Source organism: Symphodus melops (assembly GCF_947650265.1).
Source record: "Symphodus melops genome assembly, chromosome: 2".
NCBI classification, from domain to species: Eukaryota; Metazoa; Chordata; class Actinopteri; order Labriformes; family Labridae; genus Symphodus; species Symphodus melops.
In genome coordinates, this window is record NC_136692.1 from 5,428,178 (window position 1) to 5,454,628 (window position 26,451).

The 26,451-nt window shown below is 43.9% G+C and overlaps 1 protein-coding gene across 6 annotated transcripts in view; it reads right to left on the bottom strand.

Annotated features, from left to right (window-relative positions):
* The window catches only part of LOC306817601 (nuclear factor 1 X-type-like), a 121,621-nt gene that overhangs the window by 38,476 nt on the left and 56,694 nt on the right, over positions 1–26,451 (bottom strand). For 5 of the 6 annotated variants that reach the window (XM_079334621.1, XM_079334619.1, XM_079334618.1 and 2 more), the window contains one exon: positions 22,548–23,079. In XM_079334621.1, the coding sequence (XP_079190747.1) occupies positions 22,548–23,079 (532 nt within the window). Of the gene's footprint in view, positions 1–22,547; positions 23,311–26,451 lie in introns of those variants that run through there. The other variant, XM_079334616.1, reaches the window with a different exon arrangement.

Consider the following 26,451-nt stretch of genomic DNA (forward strand, 5'->3'; position numbering starts at 1 on the left):
ATTAGCAAATTAGGCCTTTGTTATCTGCAAACCAAGCGAAAACTGGGGGCCTTACTCCTCAGTACGAACCAAAGTAAGGCCTAACTCCTCGCATGAGGAGGCATTTTAAATTTAGGATTCTAGATTTAAAATATGTAGAAGAATACAACTGTCTTTCAGTAACCTTCACCACCTGTGCGGCTATATTTGAGTTGTCACTCAAATATAGCCGCACAGGGGGGACAGGGGTGGATAGCCTAGCGATTATATCACCAGCACCATTTTTCTTCAACCCTTTGTCTCTTGACATTTCCCTCTCTCTACACTCAGCTTCCTATTCCCTCAACTGTCTTCTGCAATTGAGGCATACAACGCACATTGCTACATTGCTCAACATCATGCTGTTATTTACTTATGTTGGTCTTGTATTTATAACACATGTGAACAAAATAAAAATGTTATGTATGTGAGTTAGTGATTCATATATGAACATCTGTGGTGAGTTTGAAGAATGGCGCTTAAAGAGCATAAAACATGGAATGAGGAGTTGAATGAGGATCATCATTAATCAATTTCTCCATCAAAGTGTTATTCTTGTGAATTTGGATTTTGCGCTTGACTGAGCAAGTCAAAAAAAAAATGTCCATAACATCGGGCTAAAAGTTTGACAAGAAAAAAAAAAAAAAATCCTGCAATGTCATCGTCAAAAAGTAGTGAGTGTTGGCATTGAAAGAGTTTGTGATTGATTGTAAATGTCTAGTTTGGATAAGGATCGTGGGCGGCTGGGTGCGGTAAAATCGTTATTATAACAGAGAAGTCTTATTGAAAAAAAAAAAAAAAAAAGCGCTCTGCAAGCTCTGCACTTTGAGAAGACGTCTCTGACATGTGTTTACCATTTTACCATCACACAGGGGAAGATTTACGACAATCCCCTCAACTTCTAATCAAAAGGGTATTTTTTGTTCTTCTTCTTTTTTAATGTCTGTGTTGTGTGAGAAAAGCGTTTGCTTCACTCTGCCAGGTGGTGCGTGTGTGTACGTGCATGTCTGCGTGTGTGTTTGTGTGTGTGTGCGCATGAGTGATGAGGTATTTGGCAATCGGAGAGCAGGTTTAATAATAACTGATATATCCCTGGATGCTTTCAGACCCGGTTCCAGCTGGGAGCGGTCTGTGATGCCTCCAGACCCCAAAGTGAAAGAAAAAAGAGGAGAGAGAGGAAGGTTAGAGGAGAAATGATGAAGAGAGGCAGAGACGTAGGAACGAAGAAAGCACACAAGATGAAGAAAAAGGGAGGGAAGGTGCGAGCTGACATCTGCCTGGCATCCTTTCACCTTGCATGCTCTATGACCAATCACTCTCTCCCTCCCTCGTCTTTCATAAAGTAGGAGGAAAAATGACATCGCTCATCTGACAAAGGCAAACATCCAAACCACACAAATCCCCCCCGACACCCCTGTCTGACACTTCTTCACTTCTCTGAGAGGCTACGTCCGTGTGTGTGACTCTTTGTGTGTTTTACATACTGAGTGTGTGTGTGTGTGTTTTTTTTTTTTCTTCACAGGCCTCTGGTCTCACACAGAGACACGTTAAGATGAACCCCGTGCCTCTGCCAGGTTTCTACTCACTGAGAGATATTGAGGCGTCTCACACTCTCTATCTGGCTGGCTATGTTTATGTGTGTGTGGTGTATGTTTGTGTGTGTAAGACAGGAAAAAAGAGAAAGAGAGCAAAGGAGAGAGAGAGAGAGAGAGAGAGAGAGAGAGAGAGAGAGAGAGAGAGAGAGAGTATCCACTGGAAATAATGCCTGCACACGTCTGACTTTCACACACAACTTAGAGAACAGTATAGAACATTACACACATTGGCATGTACACACACACACACACACACACACACACACACACACACACACACACACACACACACACACACACACACAAACACACACACAGAGCAAAAGAGAGAACCATAACAGCACGGGCTCCAACAGTGCCTCTTTGACAGATTTAAGTAAATAGCAGCAAACAAGCGATTATTTTTGGCAGAGCCGGCTGCAGTCCATTCCAAGAACTAGGGGAGGTCCAAAGGGAATGGGGGGAGATGAAATCACATAAACAGATGTGATTAAAGTCAATATCATATGTGTAATTACTCATTCGGACGACGTACTCCTTCATTCTGACGACCTACTCCTTTACTGGGCAATACTTATTCAGTATGAAAACAGGCCGCAGACACTAAAGCACTGCTGCCGCTCTCTGTCGTCATTAACGTTCAATTCTACCGTCAAAAATATTGAACCAAACGGACTTCATGGTTTCAACATCTGCGATTAGGGGCAGAGAACAGAATCGCATTAACATCCTATATATGTGTGTGTGTGTGTGTGTATTTGTGTGTGTTGCTCTAATTTTCCCATGCTTCATGCATTGCGAGTCAGCACTTGGGAATTCATCATGTTCATATTTAGGTCTTTCAAATATGAATATGAAGCAGCATGGAAGGGCAACAGGATCAGTTGGGGATCTGCAGCTGACATGGTCAAGTTGACCCACTATAAGTGGATTTGTAATCCCCGAGTGGATTTAAACTGTGTTTACTGTCACAGCATGTGTGTGTGTGTGTGTGTGCGCGCGCGCTTATTTGAGTGTATGCACAGCTGCATCTGTTTCCCTCAGTCACTATCCCTCGGCTGTTTTGCTTTTCGCTCATATGACAGTAATCATATTGCACACTTAAATACTTTGCTTTCCTTATAAATGTAATTATCAGTCACAAACGGGGGTAAAACTGTTAGATGCCTCTGGAAGGAGACATTTAGTATAACAGTACATGGTTACACAACCACATCCTCATATTTTCTACACACACACAAACACACAAACACACAGCAGGTTCTGGCTGTGCCCAGGAGAAGCTAAGCTGCTTTGGGCCTGAGGGGAGCTCTGATACTGTCACAGGTCGAATAATCAGCCATTACCAATAGCAGGCCAGGCCGGGCCAGAGAGTCTAATGCTGATATGGCTTTGCCACATACACACGGGTATGTCAGGGTCAAAGAGAGATCCGACAACTGCTGGGGCTGACTGTGCCATGACCCTACATGTTTGGTTAAGGCAATAGTCAACTTAGGTCAATCAAATCAAATTCGAATTAGGCACAGAGGAGTTGGAGTGTAATAGTGCTTACAGATGGAGCTGCAGGTGACAGACTAAGCTAATTTACAGGAGTCAGGAGGGGTCACAGAGTCAAACAATACATCCCTTAGAGCTGATCAAAACAAGCATGAAAAACAAGCAGGACGTGGACACGTTCTTGTTTATTAATATACCCATTTGGATCATTTTTCATGACATGTTTGACTTCCCCGTAGTTTTAAAAAGAATTTAGGCTAATTCAAGGAGACCTTTCTCGAGGTCAGAAAAGTTGAAACTTCCACAAAACCTAAATCTTTCAAAAGCTTCTTTTTTTTCCCGTAGTGTTGGAAACAGGTAGAGCACAACTAACATGATTTCACAGTTCACTAAGGGAAGGTAAATCTACTATATTTCCATAAGCACTTGTGCTTCTGAAGCCAAAGTTTGAAGATCAAGGTGCTATGAGAGAAATTATATAGGATTTAGCACTGCAGACAACCCTCGAGATTTACACGGAATGACGTCAACGAGCTTAAATCTGGGGAAAATCTTCTCATGTTTGTTTACTGAAAGGCTCACGCATCATTAAGTAAAGTCAAGACAGGATTGCACGGGGGCAAAAAAAAAAAAAAAAAGCAGGTAGAATAAAATCTAATTCTGTACGAGGCGCTGCTGGGCTTGTGAAGGAGGACATAATCTAATTTGTTCTATTAAAACTATTTCAGGACCAAAACGTGAAATGACTAAGTGTGTGTTGAGATGGAAATTAGAAGTTTACGGAGATGAATTTAGCAAAGGCAACTTCTGGGTCTGCACTGATAACAAGGGCAGATTAGTTGAGAGTATGTTTAGACTCAGCGGGTTAAAATAGCAGTCGTGGAGCTGCTAACTGGCTAGCTGATTTTAAAGGGGCGTCAGAAGAAGTCTTTAGAAGTTTGGAAATATTAAAACAGATTCATGCTGATGTCAGTGTTTGGACATGTTTGACACCCTCGTGTGCAGAGTGGTCCAGCTTATCGCCATTCTGATCCTGCTCTGTTCATGCTTTTATTTTTGTCTCAATAGAAAAATCTCCCGCAGCTTAGCTGTGAAACTTTGCAGGGGAAATACAAACAAAGGCTCCTTCAGTCTGCACGCTGCAAAATAAGTTTCAAACATGAACGAGTGACATGCATTCGTTAAGTAATAGCATATAAAGTCAACCTTCCTTTTGAATGTCTTTTATGAGAATATTAAATTCTGAATTTAAATGAACTGAAAGCATGTAAAGTTAATGGAAGGTAAACATATCTGAGATCAAATGGATGGAGATGAGCTGTGGTTGCAGGCAGTAGCACCTAGACAGAGTCCTCTGGGAAAACATTTACTGACCCTCTCTAACACCTCTGTGTGTGTCTGAGTCAATAAGAGAACATGTGTTTTCTTGTGTGAGCGAGACAGAGAGAGAGAGTGTACATTTATTGGCCCCCCGCTGCTACCTCTGGAGAGGAGCCGTCCAAGTGCAGAGTGACACACGCTGCTTAGTGTCTTAATGGAGGCAGAGGAGGGCCAGCCAAACCACAGCCTTTAGACCAGGATCACACAGCCTGTAATTATGGAGAGATGTTAACGTCGCTCTCTCTCTGTGTGTGTGTGTGTGTGTGCGTGCGTGTGTGTGTGTGCGCAAGAGGAAGACGCAGAGGCAGGAAGATATGCAGCATCCTTCTTCTCACAATAACAATTTTCATCTTGAAGAGTGTGGATACCAGTGGCACGCCGTACCGATGTAATGTGTTAGTGTGTGTAAGTGATTTTTGCACAGTGGTGTGTGTCAGTGGCATGTGTCTCCTGCTGCTCCAGCTGTGGCTGCCTCACACAAACAAACCCCAGCACACACACACACACACACACACACATTTAAAAAAAAAAAGAAGAAATGAAAGTTGTTGGGAACTGAAGCTGCGTTCAATTAGGGTAACCACATATTTACAAACAGTGGGGAGAAAGTTGCCTCTCTGTGACTCATCAGCCAAGCGGCACACTTGCACTTTTGACTCCAGGCCTGCCTCTCCCAACTGCACAGCTAAGAGCGAGGGAGGAGAAGAACAGAGGGACAGAGCGAGATGACAGGGTGTGGACAGACTGAAAAACACACACACACACACACACACACACATGCTGGCTGGCTGTACATGTGTGAGGAACCACATAAACAAATACATATGTGTGCATGCAAACACTTGCACAAATTAAAAGCGCCCATTTATACTTCTACTGTGGTGTGAACAAAAGCACAAACATCCACACACAAAATGACTTATACACTCAAACGCTCGCATAAATTCTGGTAAGTAAATGTCATCATATGACAAAATATTAGCAAGTCACAAATCATCACCGATCATATAATGAATGGAAGGGTGTTTATACAGCAGTTTGGATGCTATATCCTCCAGTGACAGGTTCTCTTTGCCTGATTTGTGAACAGCAGGCGGCTCTTACACTTGAATCCCTCAGTTATTGGTGGCCAAACACACTATGTCACGCAGATGTATCCCTACTCACCCTACTCACTGTGCATGAGGCCAGTTGTTAAAACCTGCCAATGTGCATGGTGCAAACATGAGTGCACATCAGAGTGGACACCAGCACAGCAAAAAACCTTGCCCTTGTTTTTTTCTCTTGGCTGTCAGCACCTTGAGTGAGAGCAAACAGCGGCACAAGGCCTTAAGTGTGAGTGCTGTTTGCCTTGACCTTAGTGTGTGTGTGTGTGTGTGTGTGTGTGTGTGTGTGCATGATTGTGTTTGTGTATGCTTGAATGAGAGCATGTGTGTGAAGCATCTGTATAGCGAACCACATCAAAGGCTGACAGAGTGGCTCAGTTGTCGTGACCTCTGATCCTGGCATGCTCCGAGACAGAGGGATGTAGGGAGAGGAGGAGGAGGAGGAGGAGGAGGAGGAGGAGGAGGAGGAGGAGGAGGAAGAAGACAGTTGAACACACCCACACACTCAAAGAAAAATTTGGGATGCGTACTGCAGTGATTAAATTTATAACAGCTTAAAAACAAACTGTGGATAGAGACGGAGCAGTTTGTCTTATAGGAGCCTGTGAGCAAACATCCACAAGTAAATTATTAGGACACAAATATGCTCACACACTAAACTGGTTGAAGACACTTAGCTGTCTCTTCTATCTATTCTTTATGTCTTCTTCTGTGGTGCAGGCTGTGCTTCATCCTTTTATACCTCTCTCAGTCTGAGTGTCTGGATTGCAGTTGGCTCATTGACTCGATGACTAGCAAATGCTGAGACTGTTTCTCATTTGACTTTTGTTATAAACATGGAGGACAAATGCAAGAGTATTTTGGCCGTCGGATGAACAAGTTCTCCTTTTTTTAAATCATTGATATTTGAAAAAAAAAAAAATCCTTCAAAGGTGATTTCTCTACATCTCAGATGCATTTATTTTTAGCCGACGGCGGATATAAGCTTAGTCCTTGAAAAAACATCAAACGATTGGATTTAGCATGTGTGTGCATGGTGCATGAGTCACTGGATCAGTGTATGTGTGTGCACGTGTTTTAACATGTTTGTCCAACCTGCAGTAAATGAGTCATTGGCTGTGTGTGTAACCGTACACACACTGCTCTATTTATGTGCGTATATTCTGTGCGTGTGTCACAGCTGTAATAACATACAGCTCTCTACATTTCAGCTATGCTGTCACGGCCCGTTACAAAGTTCCTTTTACTCGCACACATACACACACACACACTTATGAAAACATATATTTTGCTCATACTCAGATGAGTAATCATAGCATGTATAGAAGTGCACTTTACAGACACCTAAACTTGGACTCGAATCCCCATAGTTCTCTGCAGGAAGCTAAAGTTACATCTTGTGCAGGTGCTGACAGCACAGTTGTTTCTTAAATTGCATGTGCGCCTGAGTGCTGTGCGGTCTATCTAATCTCAGTGTGCGTGACTCTACTGTATATGTGCCCGTGAACATATATGACTGCATGTTTGTGTGTCTGTGTGTATATAAAGCAACTCTTGACAGCCATTGGGGGCGGCGGTGGCCAGGCCGGTGTGTTTGCCTTGGCAGTGATTCAGCATTCCACATTCCTCTGTGATATTCAGTTCTGTGACCTCAGGAAACCCGCCCTGCAAAGACTCTCTCTCCCTCTCTCATACGTTCCTTCTCTTTCTGTGCAGCCTCTCTTTCTCCCTCTCTCTCTCTCTCTCTCTCTCCACCTCCCCACTCCTCTCTCTGACCTCCTCCCTCTCGATCATTTTCTCCCGCCCTCATTTCATATCTCAACTTGGGAAATCATCTGTCAGCCTCTCCCCCCCTTTCCATCAGCCTACTTTTCCCTCCTTCCGTCTTTCTAAAAGTTTCTGCTTAATGTTCCCTTCCTTTTTTTTCCTGACAGAGGTCCCCTGATGGGGCAGCGTTCTCAGCGCTCCAAGTTAAAACACACATCTCGCTGCTGTCAACGAGACTTCACAACACTTCAAAACTGTCCGAGTCACTCAAACTTTCACTCAGATGCATATTTCTCCTTTATTAGGAGCTGCATTTGAATCCACAGAACAGCCAGAGTTCAGAGGGTTTGTTTTCTCCTCACCTCTTTCCTTCTTTTTCATATTTGCAAGACTTTCATTGAAGCCAAAGGAATCTCAACACATTTTAAAAACATATAAAGACAAGAAAGTTACTTGTACCATATTGTATTGATATTGTGTTGATATGACTTGTGTGCAAGTCTCAGTAAGGTTACCTGATCTCTCTTTGGGAAGAAAATGTCTCTTTATTTTCATTCGTCAACAGACTCCTCCTCTGACTCCTCCTGCTTCCCTTTGAGGCCATGCCCACATGCCCAGGGAGACGTTTCACCTGAGATGACCCTGCGCCTGGGGCAAGGCGGTTCCTCCCTCCCTTCCTCCCTCCCTCCTTCCTCCTCCTCTCAGCTTTGGCTGTAAACTGCTGCACATACTTAAAACACATGGCTGCCACACCTGCCACTGAGAAGCAGAAGGCTGAGAGGAATATGAAGAGAAGAGAAGGAGAAAGACCAGTAGATCTACTAATGTGCAAAATAAAGAAAGCTGTCAACAGGTTTCAGAGGCCCAAACAAAGGTCACTGCATAGCACAGAGAAAGTCAAATGCAAGACTCTTTAATAAAAATATACATGGATTTAGACGTTAAAGGTCTTACAGATACAGTACGAACTGTCTTAAAATAAAAGTTATCGTAAAGCACAAGAGCAAAAAAAGCAAATGTCAAAAAAACAGATCAATAAAAGCGCGAGAAAATTGTGTTTCTGAGAAAGGAAAACTCAAAGAGACATTCAAAGTCCTTCCACACGAAGGCCTTCCCGTGTTATGATGCAGCAGTGGCCTGTGTGCAGTGTGTGTTTGACCCACATACAGTGGAGCGGAGCGGAGCAGGGTTGAACTGAGGTAAAGGGTGGGGCAGCCAGTTCACCACCCTTATCTGCCTGTCACTGGGACACTTTCCTTTATCTCAAGTGTACCTTTATATGCCCCAGTGTGCAGCAACAGCACTGTACACTCGGACTTCATAAAAAAAAAAAAAAATACAATAAAAAAAAAAAAAAACAGGAGAGAGGGAGACAAGGAGAGAGCAAAAGAAAGAGAAATAAAGATGTAGACCTACATGAAGTTATGTAAGGTATGGATGTACACACAGCATTCCCTTACTGACCTTATTACACGAAATACATAGTCTGCAAATAAGTGAGTAGTTTACAGGGCATGACAAACTTTTGTGCATACAATTAACAAGGAGAACTGTGACCATGTGCATATGTGTCTGTATGTGTGCGTCTGTGCGCTTGCAAGCCTACGAGCAAGCGTATGTGTGTATGTTTCGGATTAAGAGCTTCACCCCTGGACCTCGAAATTAGATAGGGGATTAGCGGGACACATCCGCCACCTGGCATTTTAAGCTCTGCAATTACAACAACAACTTTTAATCAACAACAGATACACACATGTGTCACATACAGTCAGAACTCAGCAAGTCATTTATCATCTGCCTCATACTGCTCTCTCTCACGCTGTATGTGGGCTGCCCCTGCAATAACACGAGACCACATAAAGGGGCTATGATAGTTTTTATGCTAATCATGAGCCAGCGTTTTAATAGGGATCAGTCTAGACTGTGACCTGTTAGCATTCTGCCCTAGGCAAGGATTTAGCAGCAGCATCGACTTTTACTTGGCACAGCACGATGGGAGGGGATGTTGAACAACAGTTGCTGCTAGGCTAGGAGGTAGCATCCTTTTAGCACCTGCTCATAGAGCTCCATCCAAAAGAGCAAGCTTGCAGATACAAGTAATGTGATAGCCCATTTCTCCTGTGTAAAAATTCTTCACCCCAGCTGCGACGATTGGGATTCAGAGGTCACGCTTGGTTACACAGCAGCACCTCTGGAGTTGTTAGGGCTCGAGTGTCTTGTTCAAACCTACGTTAACACGACTCAGTGAACCAACATACTGTTAATCAAACACCTGGTGCCAATACAGCACAAAGCTGGAGCCTTGACATGGAAATCTTAAAGAGCATAAAGAGAGTGAATCAACCGCACTCATGGAGAGACAATACTTTACGCGTGTAAATAAACTACGACGATTGGAAAGACGTGCTTTTGTCGGAAGTTCACTTAGTCTTACTTAACCTACGGAGATATCTATAGCTTCAGAGGCTTCTGTTGTCCCTCAGATGTGGGTGTGCTCAATCTGTAAGAAAACGTCCTGCCAAAGAAATAAAAATGTTTTAAAGGCAACGAAACCCTTGACAATACTGCTCTATTTCACGGCTAGCACGGAGCGGGGAGGAAGACACGGCAGGCTAGCAACCAAACTAAACATAAACAGCAGCCAAGCCCAATGAAAGGAAAAGAAATCATGCTCTTTTTCAAGCGCACCTCCAGTTAGCGAGCTAATACACATATATATGAAAGTCCTCTTGTCGGGTTAGACCACAAAGTGCGTGAGTGGAAAGCCAGAATTATCCTATATACCAGACCTTACTGCCAATATGCCAATAACCGAGACCCACACATGTACGGTTTAAAGTGAAACATACTTTCCAAACCTCATTACATATGATAAAAACACTCTTGACTCTAAGCAACAGTGATTTCAAAAAGTACTGAGGGGAAAAAATAAAAAAAGAAGAAAACTATTTTAAGCCCAAGTGGGGAAAAAGGCAAAAAGAAAACCCCAAACATTTGAAAACAAAGGAGGGAACAAAGAGAAAAAGAGCACAGCTCTGCATTTTTTCTTTATTAACGAGAAGAGTTTCCATCCAACATCGCAGATAGCAATCTACCACAAATGAGGACCAGATTACTTTAATTGACCATCATGTTGCTTTTAAAGATGAAGTGCCACCTTGATTTACCACTTCTCTCTGACATGGTGACAGCAAGAGAAGGAGAAACAGAGAGGGAAAGAGGGAGATTAGACTGTGAAAGGAAATGAATAAGATGAACCTACAAAGCAAAACAGAGAATTTGAGAGGCAGAGGAGAACAGAGAGAGACATATAGAACAGGGAGAAATAGGGTAATTGCAGGAAAGGGGGCTCATTAGTCCGTCACTATCCTCAATCTAACCCCCAATTTTCAGGTCAGGAGGAGCAGAGAGAGAGAGAGAGAGACCGGAAAAGAAACAGAGAAACTAACACACGGATGGAGCAACTAAAAAATACTTTTTCCAGTTTTTACGTGGTATCAACAATGTCGTCTCAAACTTTTCTCCCTCCGTTCAACTTTCTACCTCTGGCCTCTTTACACTCGCTGGCATTGCTGAGCGCGCACACTGCCGCCAGCACCGTCATGGATCACACACCATATCTCCTTACACACCTCGCATGACGAATCCACTGTCTCCCTGCCACGGGCTGAAATCACAAACTGACTCTGTCCTCACAAAGACAGAAAAAAAAAGGCAAAGGAGTGGTTAAATCAGATGAGACTGATCCACGGAGGAGACATTCGCAATATCGAGTTGCAACTTAAAATGTCAAAATCTTTCTTGTTAGTCTGAATCCAAATTTAGGCAATTGCACACTGCAGCTTTCATCAAGTGAGGACCTACTGTAGCAGTGATTGGCCCATGACCAATTACACATACTGACTCATAGCTGAAGAAAGCAGAGTGATGAGATATCCATTCCTTCCCTGCAGAGTCAATATGTTGCCCTACCCACCCTTTGAGCAGTTAAGATCTGGAATGTGTTGCACAGACAGCAGCAGACTTTTATTTCTCATTTGGTAGGAAAAGGCTGCTGCCAGTTTTTTTACTTTGAATATGAAAAAGTGAGTCACACACACTTGTATTATGTGATTCATACAACATCAAGCAGCAATGATATATGAAGCTATTGTGCTTTTTTTTTTACTTCACATCTAAAAATGACGGGGACCTTAGCAGACTGCGACCAAGAACCCCAGCATCTGTGTGAATGAGCTTTATTTATGAGGCCTACACACATTTAAAGGAACTCTGTATCTTCATAAAGACACTGTGTGTGTCGTTCTCTACGGTGCTGACGTCTGAGGGGGGAAATTGTAAAGTGTGATTGGATAGACAAAGTGGGGAGGTGCTGGAGTTTCCCAGGTCTCAGTTTGTTTGTGTGGATGAACCGTCAGCTGTTTATGCAAAGGAATAATGGATGTAAAGGGCTGCAGACTTTCCACGTTATCTGTAGGAAGCGCAAATAAATACAAACACAATGCCGTGTCTTTAGCATACAATCTGGTCATAAGTAGGTGCACTCCATGTGTCAGCTGCTTGTTTTGTTTGCACTTGAACAGGGTGAAAAAGAGGAGCACACATTAAACTCTGACACAGGAACTCGTGCACTTACACAAAAGGAAGCCGGCCAAGACAAAAGTATTCAGCTGAAAAATACAATAAAACATTAATAACAGCTCTCGAATAAATTTCATCTCTCATTCAGATTGTGGTCGACTGGTGGTTTTCGGCATCAGTCATAAAGACATGTTGCCTCAACAGATGCACATTGCTGCACACATTGTAATCATACATTTAAACATCATGCATGTTTTTGGCAAGACGTACAGAGCCAAACGTGTGCAGCTGAATATTTACACCCCAGGGAAAACGCATTGTTCAAAGATCATATATGCCCATATATTATACATAAAAAATACATCTCTATGCTGTCTTTCTTCCTCTCACTCTGTCTCCCTCACTCTCTCCCCTGCGTTCTCTCATGTGGGAGGCAGCACTGGGCACCCTGCCACGCCACATCAATATGCGTACTAGTGAAAAGCTTCCCCCCTGCTTCATCCGTGCTACACTCACTGAGGCCTGCAGCGGTGGAATTGGTGGCGAAAGTCACTCGAAAAAAGGCAGGTCATGTTTGCTGGTAGTTAGCAAACAAAGGTTAGCAAGCTAGCACTCCCAGCATGGCTGCATCAGGCCAGAGCCAGGGCTGGCCTTGTAGCAGCAACCTGCCGCGGCGACAGCCCGTTGACGCAGACAGCGCGAGCCAGTGCCACCCTGGAGGCACCTTGGATCCTACCCAGGCAAGGTTCCCTGGGAGTCTTGGTTGCCATGGTGCCAGCCAAATTTGGGTCCAATAAACGTGAGGGGAACAAGCAGGCAGTGAGGGAGGGGGACTTTGGGGTAGCAAGGCTGAGGATAGAAAGATGGCAAAGGAGGGTTCCCGAGTGCTATGGCACCGTCTATCCTCTAGTTCAAAAGAAGTCGGATATAAAAAAAAAAGAATAACGGTTTTGATTAAGATTGATTAAAGGCCATTAAATATCTCATTGATGACATATAAAAACAAGTGACGAGAGTATGTGTGCTGGAAACTGCTCGCAGACACAAAGGGCTTTTTATAAGAGTTCCTTAGCAATGTGAATAACAAGATGAATGTTTTTGTCTTCAATCAGTCTGAGTCAGTCGAGTCAAAGTGACAAATGACACATCTCATATCTCATTCAAAGCGGTCACTTCCAAATCCAGATGTGTTTTTAGATTATTAAAGGCAAGTTCAAAAGAAGATGTTAACATTCACATTAAAGCTGGTTAAATCAATATATAATACTTTTTTATATTTATATTTTAATTAATCCCACAAGGGGAAATAGTTTTTACACTCTGTTTCATGAACATGAACAAACAAAGAGGATCCTATGGACATGTGAGGGGGCTGCCCACAGCGAGCCCTCCAGACCAGTTTTGGGGATTGGTGCCTTGCTCAATGGCAGCTCAAAAGTGCTCAAGATATGAACTGGCACCTCTCCAGCTACCAGGCCAATTTCTGGACTTGGTTCATGTAGCAACTTGAACTGGCGACCCACCAGTTTCCAACCCAAGTCCCTCCAGACTGAGCTACCGCCGCCCCCTTTTTTTCTTTACATCATTTTCAATCGTAAGCTACATTAAGCTTTGATAGACGCCACTCTGTCTTGGCACCTTCTCTTTAAGTAAGAATTCACTAAGTGGTTGAGGTGACTTAACCCTGACCTCGATATTCATGAATGTATCTCGTGTTAATTAAAAAGTTTTCACGGCAGAAATGGGCAAAACGACTTTGAATCACTTTAACTTTTGGCTACCTTCGCTAATATGATGACGCGGTGAATTATGAACAGCTAAATTAGAGAGCGCTGTACTGCACCTGGCTATGGCTGGTTCACCGCATTGTCCCTTAGACCCCGAGACTCTGCTCCAAACTCCCTCTGTCTCATAAAAAAAAAGACTGCTGCTGCTTGGCTCACAAGACTGTAAATCATGCAAAATAGAGCATAGCACTCAGTCTGGAAAAAGTAACCATGTATAATGAGCAGACAGAGACATATGCACATATGCACTCTCACATGCATGCACGCTTGTGAGTACGCGCACACAAGCCTTGCCAAAAACACACCACCCCCTACACTGCTTTGTACTAGACACACAAACACATACTGTCATCGGCCTATCCCACTATTCTAACCCCCAAAACACAATCCTACCCCGAATCCACACTGCTGATAAAGAACAAACAAAAACACACTATCTCTACCCCCACCTTTCCCACTCGTTAAGACTATGTCCAACTCCCACCTGCTCTGCACCCCCTAAAAACTCACACAAACATGAACGGGCACACACACACACACACACACACACCAAGCCCATTCCACTCCAAACTCATCCTGTTATCTAAACAAGCGGCGTCCTCTCGTCAGCGTCAGCGCGTTCCTTCTCTCCTTTTTCCTCAGAGAAAAGAGAGACTCTCCTGTTCACAGATGAATGGAGTCTTTTGATGAAGAGCCGAGCCTTGTTTACTGCCACTCCATTTATTTACCGGCCTGTTTTTCAAGTCGTCATTGAGGGACACTCTACCAAACAACCCCCCCCCCCCCCCTCCAACACCCACCTCACCCTCTCAACCTCACCCACCAGCCCCCTCCATCTCAACCCCCCCCCCCCTGCATCGCCTAAACACACATAAACACTATCCCCCGTCTCAATCCCATGTTGTTCCCTATCCCGTTTCATCCTGCTTTCTTCTCTCCGTCTAGTGTCCTAGATCTGTGTCCAAACTGATTTGAAGCTTACTCGCTTACACAGACGCATGCCAAATTTGATTCTCTGCATTCTGTTGTGCTTCTCGGTTAGCTCACTCATCCCCCCCCCCCCCCACACACACACACACACTTTCTGTCTCCTCTTCACTGCTCTCCTTCTCACGGTGTAACAAAACCAAACGACGCCCTGGTGCAGGTTGGCCCTCCAGAGGAACGGGTGGTCCGCCGTGAGAGACACTTGAACGACAACTTGGAACTTCAAGAAACGACACACAACATCGCGGTGAATGATACGTGATTTTAACGCACACAAAAATGGCTGCAAACTTCAATGGCGGTCAAATGAAAGGTTCTGATAGTCTTATAAAGTGAAGGCAAATTGCAGTCAAGTGCGGCATCCTTTTAATGTTGCTTGTATTGTCTGAATAAGCTTCTGTGTCTTAGAGGAGTCAAAACACCTGCGATCAAGTGTAAATGGCTCAGAAACAGTAAAAAGTCTTTATGAACGTATATCAACCAAACGTCTGGTGTCAAAGCATCTTACATACTTAATCAAAGAAACACCAAAGAATAAAACCCCCCCCCCCTCAAAGTCAAAGCTCAGAGCCCCATGAAAGCCTGCTTTCACCGAAAAAAAGGATAATGGTCCCTTTGAGTGCTAAAATGTTTGTGCTTACAAGTTATTATACATTTTTCTGTAGCTGCAAACAGGAGTCCAGGGTGCTAATGAGGCTATGGGCGGGCATTCATTTGAACCCTGAAGAGGAATAAAAGAAAAGGGGAACAAGTGAAAGAAAGAAAAGAAAAGAGAAGAAAGCGAGGATCAGAAGGAGGAGGTTGGCAGGCACTGAGTATGAAAATTTGGCGTCTTCCATACAGAGAGATAGCATCGTGCCAATAACGGCCGCCGACACAACTCCTCTCAACTCCTCTCACTTTCTGAACATCAGCGTTTAAGTCGCCCACGTAGTTATTTCTTCTTTCTGCAACCCACATGTGCAAGATCAAATGAAAAAAAGAAAAAAAAGAAAAAGGATTTTTCCTTTTCTTGAATCAGTATTGATCTGCGCTAAGACTATCAAACTCATTTTTCTTTTTGGCTACAAAAAAAAGCAGAGCCATTAGTGAAAGAACGGAATAAAAACTACTAAAAGAGAAGTAAAGTTGTTTTGGATTTATGACACAGTATTGTGACTCTCTCTCTACTATGAATGTGGCTGTGGCTGTTTGAATGGCGTTGTTAGCCAGACTAAGTAGCCGATGCCAGGGCCGTGCTGTGAGTGCAGCCCGGTGAATAAGCCATGTTCTCTGGCTCGACCTCCTTTCTGGCTGGCCTGCCTGATATTGAGCATTGGCTATTGCGCTCTTTCTCCTGCTCCTATTCCGCCTCCTCCTCCTCCTCCTCTCTGTCTCTCTGAGGTCGGGAAACCCTCCGGAGTGGGTATATGGTTTTTGGGGACAGACACATTTCATGGTTGGCGCAGCTACAAAAGCCTGAAAAGAGACCCGGCACTGGGAAGACACAGTATTAATACAGACAATACCTCCCCCTCGCTGCTTCTGACTCTCGCTTTTCTCAATAACCGCTTTCTTTTCTTCTCCTCCTCTCTTACCCCTTCTTTCCACACTTTTTTTTTTTTGCTCTCTCTAGGTTTTTTCCCCCCCAAATAAAAACAAAAAAAAGCCTACTCAGCTCAAGTAAAGAATGCAGTTTTTATCACTGCGTGCTTAGCTTTGCCTACACCCATTTTTATTTGACAATCCTTAATGTGTTTTAATATGTAATTAAATCTTAACAGTAGGTATTAAGACTGGCTTCAGCAGCGTGTGAAAGATTTTTTTCCCCCTTTACTTCAGTGAAAATGCTCAACATTAATGCAAATACCCTTTACAGGGTCATTTATTTTGTATACATTGCTACTTTTTAAAAACAAAATAGAAATTAGAATTTTTTTTCTGTATTTGGCTTTTTAAATGATTTTAGAGTTGAATCTTTTACCAATGTTTTTTTGAAAAAAAAAAAAGGGGGAAGTAAATCAAAGACAAATGGTTCTTAAACAATATTAGCAAGGTAGCAAGGTAGCTATAATTGAAATGATAAATGCTGTAGTCAGGTAGAATGCCACAAAGACAAAAACTATTTATTTTATTGAACACATCATTTCTGTCTACCCTCCTTCGTTATAAAACAACAGCTGTAAAAGGCCCTGACTCGGTAAAATCAAACAGTTCATTCAAAGAAAATTAAAAGAGACTATCAGAGAAAACAATCCTATTTCAGAGCCAACTGGACCCAACTGCCCCCCTCCCCCCCCCGGTCAACATGAAGATGGCCCCCCAATTTCACTGGAATATTCTGTTTACCTCATCCATCCCAACGCTATAACTCCTCACACGAAGGGAAACAGATGCGGATAGATGAGAAATGTTCAGGGTTTTTAGTCTCCCCCGAGTCAAACACAGCCAAAGAAATTGATGGTTATGTAAAAAGCAAAAAACACACGCACACAAAAAAAAAAGCGGGGAGCTGTTTCTGGGACAAAGGCACCGTGTCACGGAGCATGCCAGTTTTTCTCTGGTCAATTTAATGGGAGACGAAACACAAAAACGTCGTCTTTGACTCACATTTATTTTCCCTCGAGTCTGCTTGTGTCATCTTGGCCTCACGAGATAAACGTAGACCCTGCGGTTCTGGATCAATCTATGTGCGTCTGTGACACCCCAGAGTTAGCCTTGCCCCTGTGTGTGTGTGTGTGTGTGTGTGTGTGTGTGTGTGTGTGTGTGTGTGTGTGTGTGTGTGTGTGTGTGTTTTGGAGCCAGTGAGCACACAACAGGGCTTTGGCTAGCCTGATACCATTAGCTTTCCAAATACACAGACTTTTTTCTGAAGCCAAGAATAGTGTGAGAAGACTCCCTCTCACTCTGTCTCTGTAATGACAGGGCTCTCCCTCTATCTTAACCCTTCAGATTTGATTCGTAGCCACCTCGACATGCCCCTGACGCCGCATAGAAAGAGATAGACAAAAAAAAAAAGATGACGCGGGCCCAGCTCAACAAGAGCGAATTGGCGAATATTTACTCTTGCCAAATCCGCTCTGCATGTGGAGAGCTTTTTTTAGCCGACGTGGGCCGTGTTCCCACCACACACAATACGAACGCCTCAGACCTGACCGTCTCCCTCAGTGTCGAGATTTCATTTCATCAAAACTTCACAGCTGAAGGGCTGTTTTAAGCTGTGAACACACACACACACACACACACACAGACACACACAGACACAGACACAGACACAGACACAGACAAACAAAAACACGACGACAGTCCACCTAAGCCTTGTGATGTGATGGAAGCAGCAGAAGAGATCCAGGAAGTCATTAACAGCTGATTATTTTCACAGGAAAAAGGGAAACACTGGAACACAGAGCTTTGGGAACCTGTGGAATCTATACAAGCACGCTGTCCACTTTAAACACACAGTGTGTAATTCATCATATTCGCCATGACTGTCACAGTGCTTCCCCTTTTTCTCAGTTTGAATCTCTTCCTACTAGCTTCTCTCTCCTTGTTTCACCTGAATTTATATTCTTTTCTCCCATAAACCCAGAAGAGCAGGGGGGGAGTTTACCTCAGAAATGAACATGAGCAGGTTTTTTTTATATTCGTGAATACTTCCTGCGGTCAGTGAGCTGGCTGGGGGGGCGAGCCGCAGCGCTAAGGTTTCTCATAGCGCTGTCCAAGGCATTCGTTTTGCTGTAGCGAGGGAAGGCAGGATCTGGCACCATAGACCTCAGAGTGTGGAGCGGTCATGGCAGAAATGGCACGGCGAGCACATTTCACACCTCCCTCAGAGTGACTGCAAATTTCCTGTACTGCACTTTTGATTGGAAACACATTTGTAACATCTTTTCATGATTGCACTCGCACAGGGCTTGCAAACACAAGTGAAGCTAAAAAAGAAAAAAGAAAAGAAAGCAGTAAGAATTGGGTCCAATCTATGACTAAGTGAGCTGAGCTCACTCACAATTTTTATTTTATTCCTATTTTTCCAACCTTGAATAAATCATAACTGTGCTGAGTTTAAGCTAAAAAAGCTCCGAGGTTGTAAATCAAAAAGTCGACTGAGCTCTGGAAGCAGCACGATGATTCAATGAGTTCTCCTCAGGTGAACCCACCTGTGCACGAGTCCTGCCAGTGTGTGGAGTAAACCTTTGGCCTTTCAAGACCAGGTGCCATTATCTCCACTATAACACCAATCACTCTCTCATAATAAAAACAATAAAGACCATACAAACCTCACTGCACTGCCCACCAACCTCTCGTTCACGCCTCTCTTTACGTTGCCTGTGTTTCAGTTATGATTCTGACAGACACATTGATGTGGCTTTTATGTTGTTGTTGGGTTTTTTTTATCTGTGGTGCCTAAAAATCAGGTGAGAAGGTTGTGTATTGTGGCAGCAAGGTTTGTTCTTTTACGGCTGCAGCGTGTTATGCTCGGTAATAGAGAGGATCTCAAAGGCTGGCTGGCTGCGGAACAGCCTGAGAAAGCCTGACGGCAAGCCCAGAGATTCCCCGTGGCAGCTTTTGCCACTCTGTCATAAACAAAACACAAGACGTCTTTCTCTTCTTCCCACACCAACGGCGCTCGGGAGCTGCCAAACAGAACAATCACTATCGCAGCCTCTTTTCCTTTCCAACGTGCTCTCTCTCCCTCTCTCTCTCTCTCTCCCTGTGTCTCCTACAATATAAACAAAAGAGATCAGCCGAGGCTTTACCTCTGTGAGAGCAACAATGAGGGCGATGTTTAAGGAGACAAAACAAAAGTGTGCACGGGATCAAAGAGGAGCGGGGAAGACTGAGATGCTAAAGACCGACAAAACACAAACCAAATAAAAACAAACAATGAGCACATCTTGTTATTCATTGAGCGACTCCGGCAAAAAACGCAACCGCACAGCACTGAAAAACGATAGAAGGGGCAGTTGCACATTTATGCCCGTTTGCCTACAAATACGAACGTACAACTTAGAAGCGCATGTGCTGAACCTATGTGCAGTCGTGGTTTGCCCTTTGTCTCTCCCCCTGTCCGTTTCTCTCTGTCAGTGTGTGTCCAAGCAGGACTTTAACTGAGCACGGGTTCATTGGATGCAGATAAAAGTACCGAGGCGCACTGTGTAAGCCAGATAAGATAAAAAGAACATGGAGTAAGTCTGCATTATAAATGGGCAGCACACTGGGCAGTCTCTTCAAGCGGCCATTTGTTTTACAGTAACGCTGTAAACAAAAGTAATGAAGCTACAAAATGAAATCTGGCCAGCCGTTGATTATGATAGTATACGAACATTCTGTCTTAGACAGTTTGTAGGTTTATGCAGCTCTATGAATAAAACACAAACATGATGATTAGCCAGCATCCTGGTTTTTTTCTGGGGTTTTTTTTAAGACACTATCGTAGTCCAAATCAAACCATCGTGGTTTTGTTTCTACACGTTGCGTGAATCAAGGAAAATGTTAAAGGACTTCTACTGGGTTTTAAAATTTTAGGAGGTCGATAAAAAACTTCTATATTTTCTTTAATAATGTAGAAACAATAAAAAACTTTTAATTTAATTTATCTTTCAATTATAAAAAAAACCCCTCTGTATTTGATTTTACCAAAAAAATATCCAGAGTTTCATTCAAATACTATTGTTCAATACAGTCTAAATGTATAATGAAGAAAAAAAAGGAGTTAACGGTTTGATATTTCATAAAAAATAGAGCAAAAATAAGCGGTTACTTAATCCCTTTAACACCCCCTCCTGACTCAACGTTATGTGGTTTTATTTTTTAGCACTGTCTTGGATGAAAAGTAAAGAAAAAGCTAAAGAACAATATTTTTAAAACCGTACGCGTCAGGATTGCCCGCTTAGGATGGTTCTTCATGCCAAAGACGGAGAGTGAAGCTAGAGCTGCTGCCAGGGTTTGGCTCGGGCCGAGTGAGGTGAGGTGTTTCTGTCCGTATGTATGTCGAGGGGGGCAAGAGAGAGAGAGAGAGAGAGAGAGAGAGAGAGAGAGAGAGAGATGAAGGCCGTGATAGCATTTTGCTTCACTCACGTCAGCAGCAACCATAAGAGTTTGGTCTAAAAAAGGAAGAGGGTGTGTATGTAGGAACTGACATGGGTGTGCACTGAGCAGTATATTTATATGTTATATAAATATACAGTATATACCTGTGTGTGTGTGTGTGTGTGTGTGTGTGTGTGTGTGTGTGTGTGTGTGTAAAACTGGTTGAGTCACTGTTTGAAATTTCCAGAAAATTCCAGCTGAGATAATATTAGGTCATGAGCGTGTGTTTGTATGTATACGTAGCCAGCAAATGGTGAACTCGTGTGTATTTGGAGGATTTGGCTGTCAAATGTGTTTCGTGTGTGTATGTGTGAGTGGTTGCTGCGATAGTGTTTTTTTTTTTTTTGTAGTGAGGGGGGGAAAGAACTACAACACAGCCAGCATTTTGGCTGTGTGTGTTAGAGTACGCGCACTGGAGGCTACAGCGATGTTTGGCCGAGTGTGAGTGTGTGTATCCACGATGGTGGCTGAGATACAACAATGTTTGGCTGTATCTAACTGTATCTATGATAGTCCTTGGACGAGAGTGTGTGCTGTGTGGGTGTGTGTACGCAATCGTGACTAAAACCGTGTTTGGCTCTATGTGTGAAAGTGCGCTACAAAGATGACAGAGTTGTTTTTCTTTGGGGTTTTTTTTTTTTTTTTTTTTTTTTAATCAAATGTGTGTATCTTTATTTAGCTGTGTTTGTATGTGTGTACAACGGTGTGAAGGTGGCTGCTATAGTACTGGCTGTCTGTGAGCACTGGCATTTTGTGTGTGTGAGTGTGTGTTTGGCAGCCAGGTCCGACGTGGTGCTAGTGTTCAGGCAGACGGTGAAAGCGGCGGCAGCCCGCGGCCTGAGAGCAGGAGACTCGCGGCTCTGCTTTCCATCTCTCTCTCTCTCTCTCTTTCTCTTTCTCTCTCTCTCTCTCTCTCTCTCTCTCGCTCTCAAACACACAAACAGACACACACTAACACACACTCTGGGTTATGGCCAAATGACGATTCCTGGCTACAATAGCCTTATCGTGGCACATACACTTAAACAGACTGAGTACAATCTTATAAACTGCCTCTCTCACTCATTGCACAAAAACACACAATTTAACAGTGGTGGGCTTCTCATACAAAACATTCACACGCACACAGGCATGCAAATTCTTTCCTATAAAAAAAACACAAAATACATGAAGCCGCAAATGTCGCAAATGTCTCGCTCAGAAAAATGAACATGTACTTGCCAAACCACATTGGCCAAATGCCCTCGACACACACTCACATATTCTTTTTATTACTGTTGATACTATGTTGTCATGTAAACAAACTCTAAGAAACAGAAAAGACGCAAAAGACTAAAAAGGCAAAAAAGAAAACCTATTTGCTGATGGATAAAAAAAAAACACAATCGAGGAAGGATTTTAATTTCTTGGCGCTTAAAATTTACAATATTAATATTTGTGAATTCCCAATATTTAATTTGATATTCTTCTATTAATTATTGAAAAATGTAAACGTTATTTTGCTCCTCAGTTTTCTGAAGCTTTCGACACTTGGGCTAATTTCTGTATATTTTATTTCCTTTAATTCCTCTCTATTTAATGACGGTGACCGAGAAGCAGTGTGGTTGTGTTCAGTGGATTTCTGTGTGTTTTCTGTGTGTATGTTAATTCTGTAAATGTGTGAACATTTCTGTGCAGGTGTGCACAGGCATGTATGACGAGGCTTTCTGTCTTGGCATCCCTCCCTGTGAGAGTTGAGAATGAAACTGGCCACATACCTGGCGTGTGGACGAAGTAGGCCAGGTAGAGGTCCAACTCCTTGACAGACACTCCGATATGGTGCGGCTGGACACACAGGCCAGGGTTGGTGCACTGTGGTGACTTGACCAGCCGCTCCCCGTCTGTGCTCTCCAGGGGGCTGCCCTTGAACAGGATGACCATAACCAGGTCCAGCCGCCACACCTTGTCAGCCTGGCGCAGGCAGTCGATACGACGGATCTTGCCCTTCTGGTCCGGGTTGGACAGCACGCAGCAGGGGGGCTTTTTCCCCGTGATGCTGAGCACAAAGTCCTCACGGAACTCAGGCCGGATGTCCTTGCGAAGCTTGGCCAGCAGGCGCGAGGCCCACTTCTGCTTGATCTCCGGCTTCTCCCCCAGCAGTTCATCCTTCACTGCACGTTCTTCCTCCTTGGACATGCGCTTCTCGTGCTTCTTGAAGTACTTGCGCTTACGGGCCTGCAGGTTGAACCAGGTGTAGGCAAAGGCGCGTACGTGGGGCAGCAGGGCCTCGATGAAGGGGTGGAATTCATCCTGGATGAGGGAGGAGGAAGGGGGGAGGGTGGAGGAGGAGAGGGAGGAGGGGGGGAAGCAGGAGGTGGAGAGAGAGGGGGAGAATGGGGGAGAAAAGGATGGGGACAGAGGGAGTGGGGGTGAGGAAGGGAAGAGAGAAGAGAGGCAGTTAGCACCGGCACGCAGCATGGAGGGGCAGCGCCTGCTCTGTGTGAGCGGAGGGAGAGAATGAGCGAGAGGCACTGAAAGAGAGAGAGAGAAAGTGACAGAGAGAGAGAGAGAGAGAGTGAGAGAGAGAGAGAGAGAGAGAGAGAGAGAGAGAGTGAGAGAGAGAGGAAGTGAGAGAGATAGATAAGGATGCAATACACTCTCTAACACCTAACACAAGCACATACGTTTCATTGAAGGACACACTTTACAAGACAGCGCGCAACACAATACCCAAAGACTGTGAGCTAAGAGATGAAGTAGGAAAACTAAATATCTACTGGCTGAGCTTCCTCAAAGTTATTACTGTCTTAACGTTTATGCGCCTGTCCAATCAGAATACATTTCAATACAGAAAATTAAATAAATGTTTAATGTCAGACTCACAAATTTATCATCAGAAAAAAAGGGTTTAATAGCGAATCACTAATTCGATCACTCTGTAAGAAGAATGAATAAATAAATGTTTCTGACAATGTCAGAATAATATGCGTGTATTTAAATCGTTTCAGAGGACATTCCAGATTACACTGACTAAAGAAAATACTATTCATTAAATAACACAACTTGGTCGGCACATGAAGTTATGTATTCACAGACGTTTTCACAAAACATACGATGATAAAAACAAAAATAACTCGGTAGTTACCATTTTGCTCTCTCATCATAAATTCACCCCGCCGATTGCAAAGAAACCTAAAAATGTGCCACGAGGATAGTAACTGAATTGTTGAGTCAAAAAAGCTCTGAAGGAATTCTGCGTTATTAAAAAAAAAAAAAAAAAAAGAGAGACTGTCAGATAAAAAAAAAAAAAAATTAAGCAAAAAAGAGAAGCTGAGAAAGTGTCCAATAAAAGCAGCAGGGGGGAAGAGCTGAGAAAGAGGAGACAGGCCAAAGGGGCGCAGTGTAATACCAGCACAGGAACACAGGAGGTACTGTAGCAGGAGCTGCAGGAGAGGTGCTGTTCAAGAGCAACAACAGAATGAGAGTGGAAAGAAGTTCAGAAATCTCTCAGTCTAAAGGATAAAATAAAAAAGAGCAGGACATGGCCAGAAAAGAAAAAAAAGATACTGCAGCAAAGATGAAACAATAATGAAAAAAGTTCAAAACAAGCCTTTCTTTTTAGCAAAAATATCTATGAAAAATATCTTCATGAAAAAAAAAAAAAAAAAAAAAAAGCTTGGCAAAGCAGCGCGTTCTATTGGGTCAGATCAGCAGGATCTGCATAAGACTCGCGGATAGTGAGAGAGAGAGAGAGCTGGACAAGGGGGGTGCGGACGGAGGACAAGAAGAAGAAAAAAAACAAAAAAAAACAAGAGGACCGAATCAATGTTGGAAGAGTGTGCACGACCGCTGGCAAACCCGAGTGCAGCTTCTTTTTTCCCCCTCTTTCTCTCCAACTCTGTCTCTCTTTCTCTCTTCCTCTCCACTTTCCTTCTCTAACCATTGACTGAGTCTGTGCCAACATGCAGAGGGCCCACCTATTTGGCACCGAGTCTCAAACAGCCCAGCCAATACGCACGCTCCCAGCGCTGAAAGGGAGGGAAGAGAGAGATGGCAGAGGGAGAAGCAAAGATGTGGGGGGTGGATGGTTGGTGGCTGGTAGTGGAGAGAGGGAGAGTGAGTGAGTGAGTGAGTGAGAGAGATAGAGAGAGAGGGAGGGAGGGAGGGAGGGAGGGAGGGGAGAGCCGGGGACTGTGTGTGGTGCAGGCAGAAGGCACGTCATTAGCCAAATAGACAAGTTCCAATCTAGTGCAAAGGCAAAGTCCAGAGGATATTAATTTTACATGCATCCAATCCAGACAGCACCCATCTTTGAAAAACCCTCTTTCCCCCCCCCCACCCCACCCGGCGCCTTCGTCACCAGCATGGTCACAGCCGTCCCAACAAACCAACTCCCTCACCAACTGCCCCCCCCAAACACACACCATCCCCCTCTAGAAACACCTCTCTCTCTCTCTCTCTCTCTCTCTCTCTCTCTCTCGCTCTCTCTCGCTCTCTCTCTCTCCACTCGCATTACACCACCTTGGCATGGGATGGCATGAGAAAACACAGGCCCAAAATCCCACTAGACCCTGAGACCAGCAGCTGCTCCTGGATTTACCACACAAACAAAGAGAGGAGGGGGGAAGAGAATGCCTGTTACCCCCCCCCACCCCCACCCCCCCCACCTCCCACCTCCCACCCCTTCCCCAAACCCAACAAAAAAAAAATACCATCCAAAAACATGCTCTCCTGTTTTAAAATGCACTTTGACATCCAAAACCGGCCGCTTCTCTCCTACATTATTTTTCTGTTGGTCTTCTTTAAAATCTCCGACTGCACAGAAACATTCAAAGTTCCTGTAACTTAAATATATTTAGAGAGCGTAACCCCGTGTGTGGGTGACAGACAGTGACGATAAACATGCTGCGGTGGACATCTTCATTCACGTTAAGCTGTTTACTAAAGACAGCAGATGTGTTTTAAATGTGCCATGCTGTTATTTATGAAGCTTAGACTAATACTTTCATATTCCAAAGTTTCTGGAACAGTCCAGAACAATTATTGTTTCCTATTGCAGCCTGTTAATTGCCCATATTTTCAGCATTATGAAGTACACAATGACCCATGATTGGGACTGAGCAGCAGAAAGTGAGGGAGCACAGGGCTGTGTAGCTGCCCTGGCAAGCACAATGTCTCATCCTCATTGGCTGACCCACATGACCTCAGAGGGACAAGCTGTGCCCACTGCACCATGGGAGAAATACTTGAAAGACAAAGGCTCTCACAAATGATCAACTGTATGAAATACGTATCGACCGTTCGTATCATTACCAGCACATTTAAGGGCCCGACTTACAAATTACGAAAATGAAAAAATGAATTTGCAGTTTTATGGAATTCACGGGGCGTGAATTATTCCACGGGACTCACAGAAATGATACAGTAATTAATAAAAGTGTCATTTCTGCAGCGGGCAGTAACAAAAAGCTAACTTGTCATGTGACAAAGTTGAGGGCCCGGCCATTTGATTGTGGGTTGAAGCCCCCTGCTGTGCAATGGGACAGGCTGTCTGTGTGAACGCCCTACAAAGGCCAGAGTCCTCTGGTTGGCTCCCAGGACGTCAGATTTAGCCTGGCCTGCTCCCTCTGTCAGCGTCTAACAGTGGAGCTGCTGCCTGGATGACTGGCTGCTCCACTGACT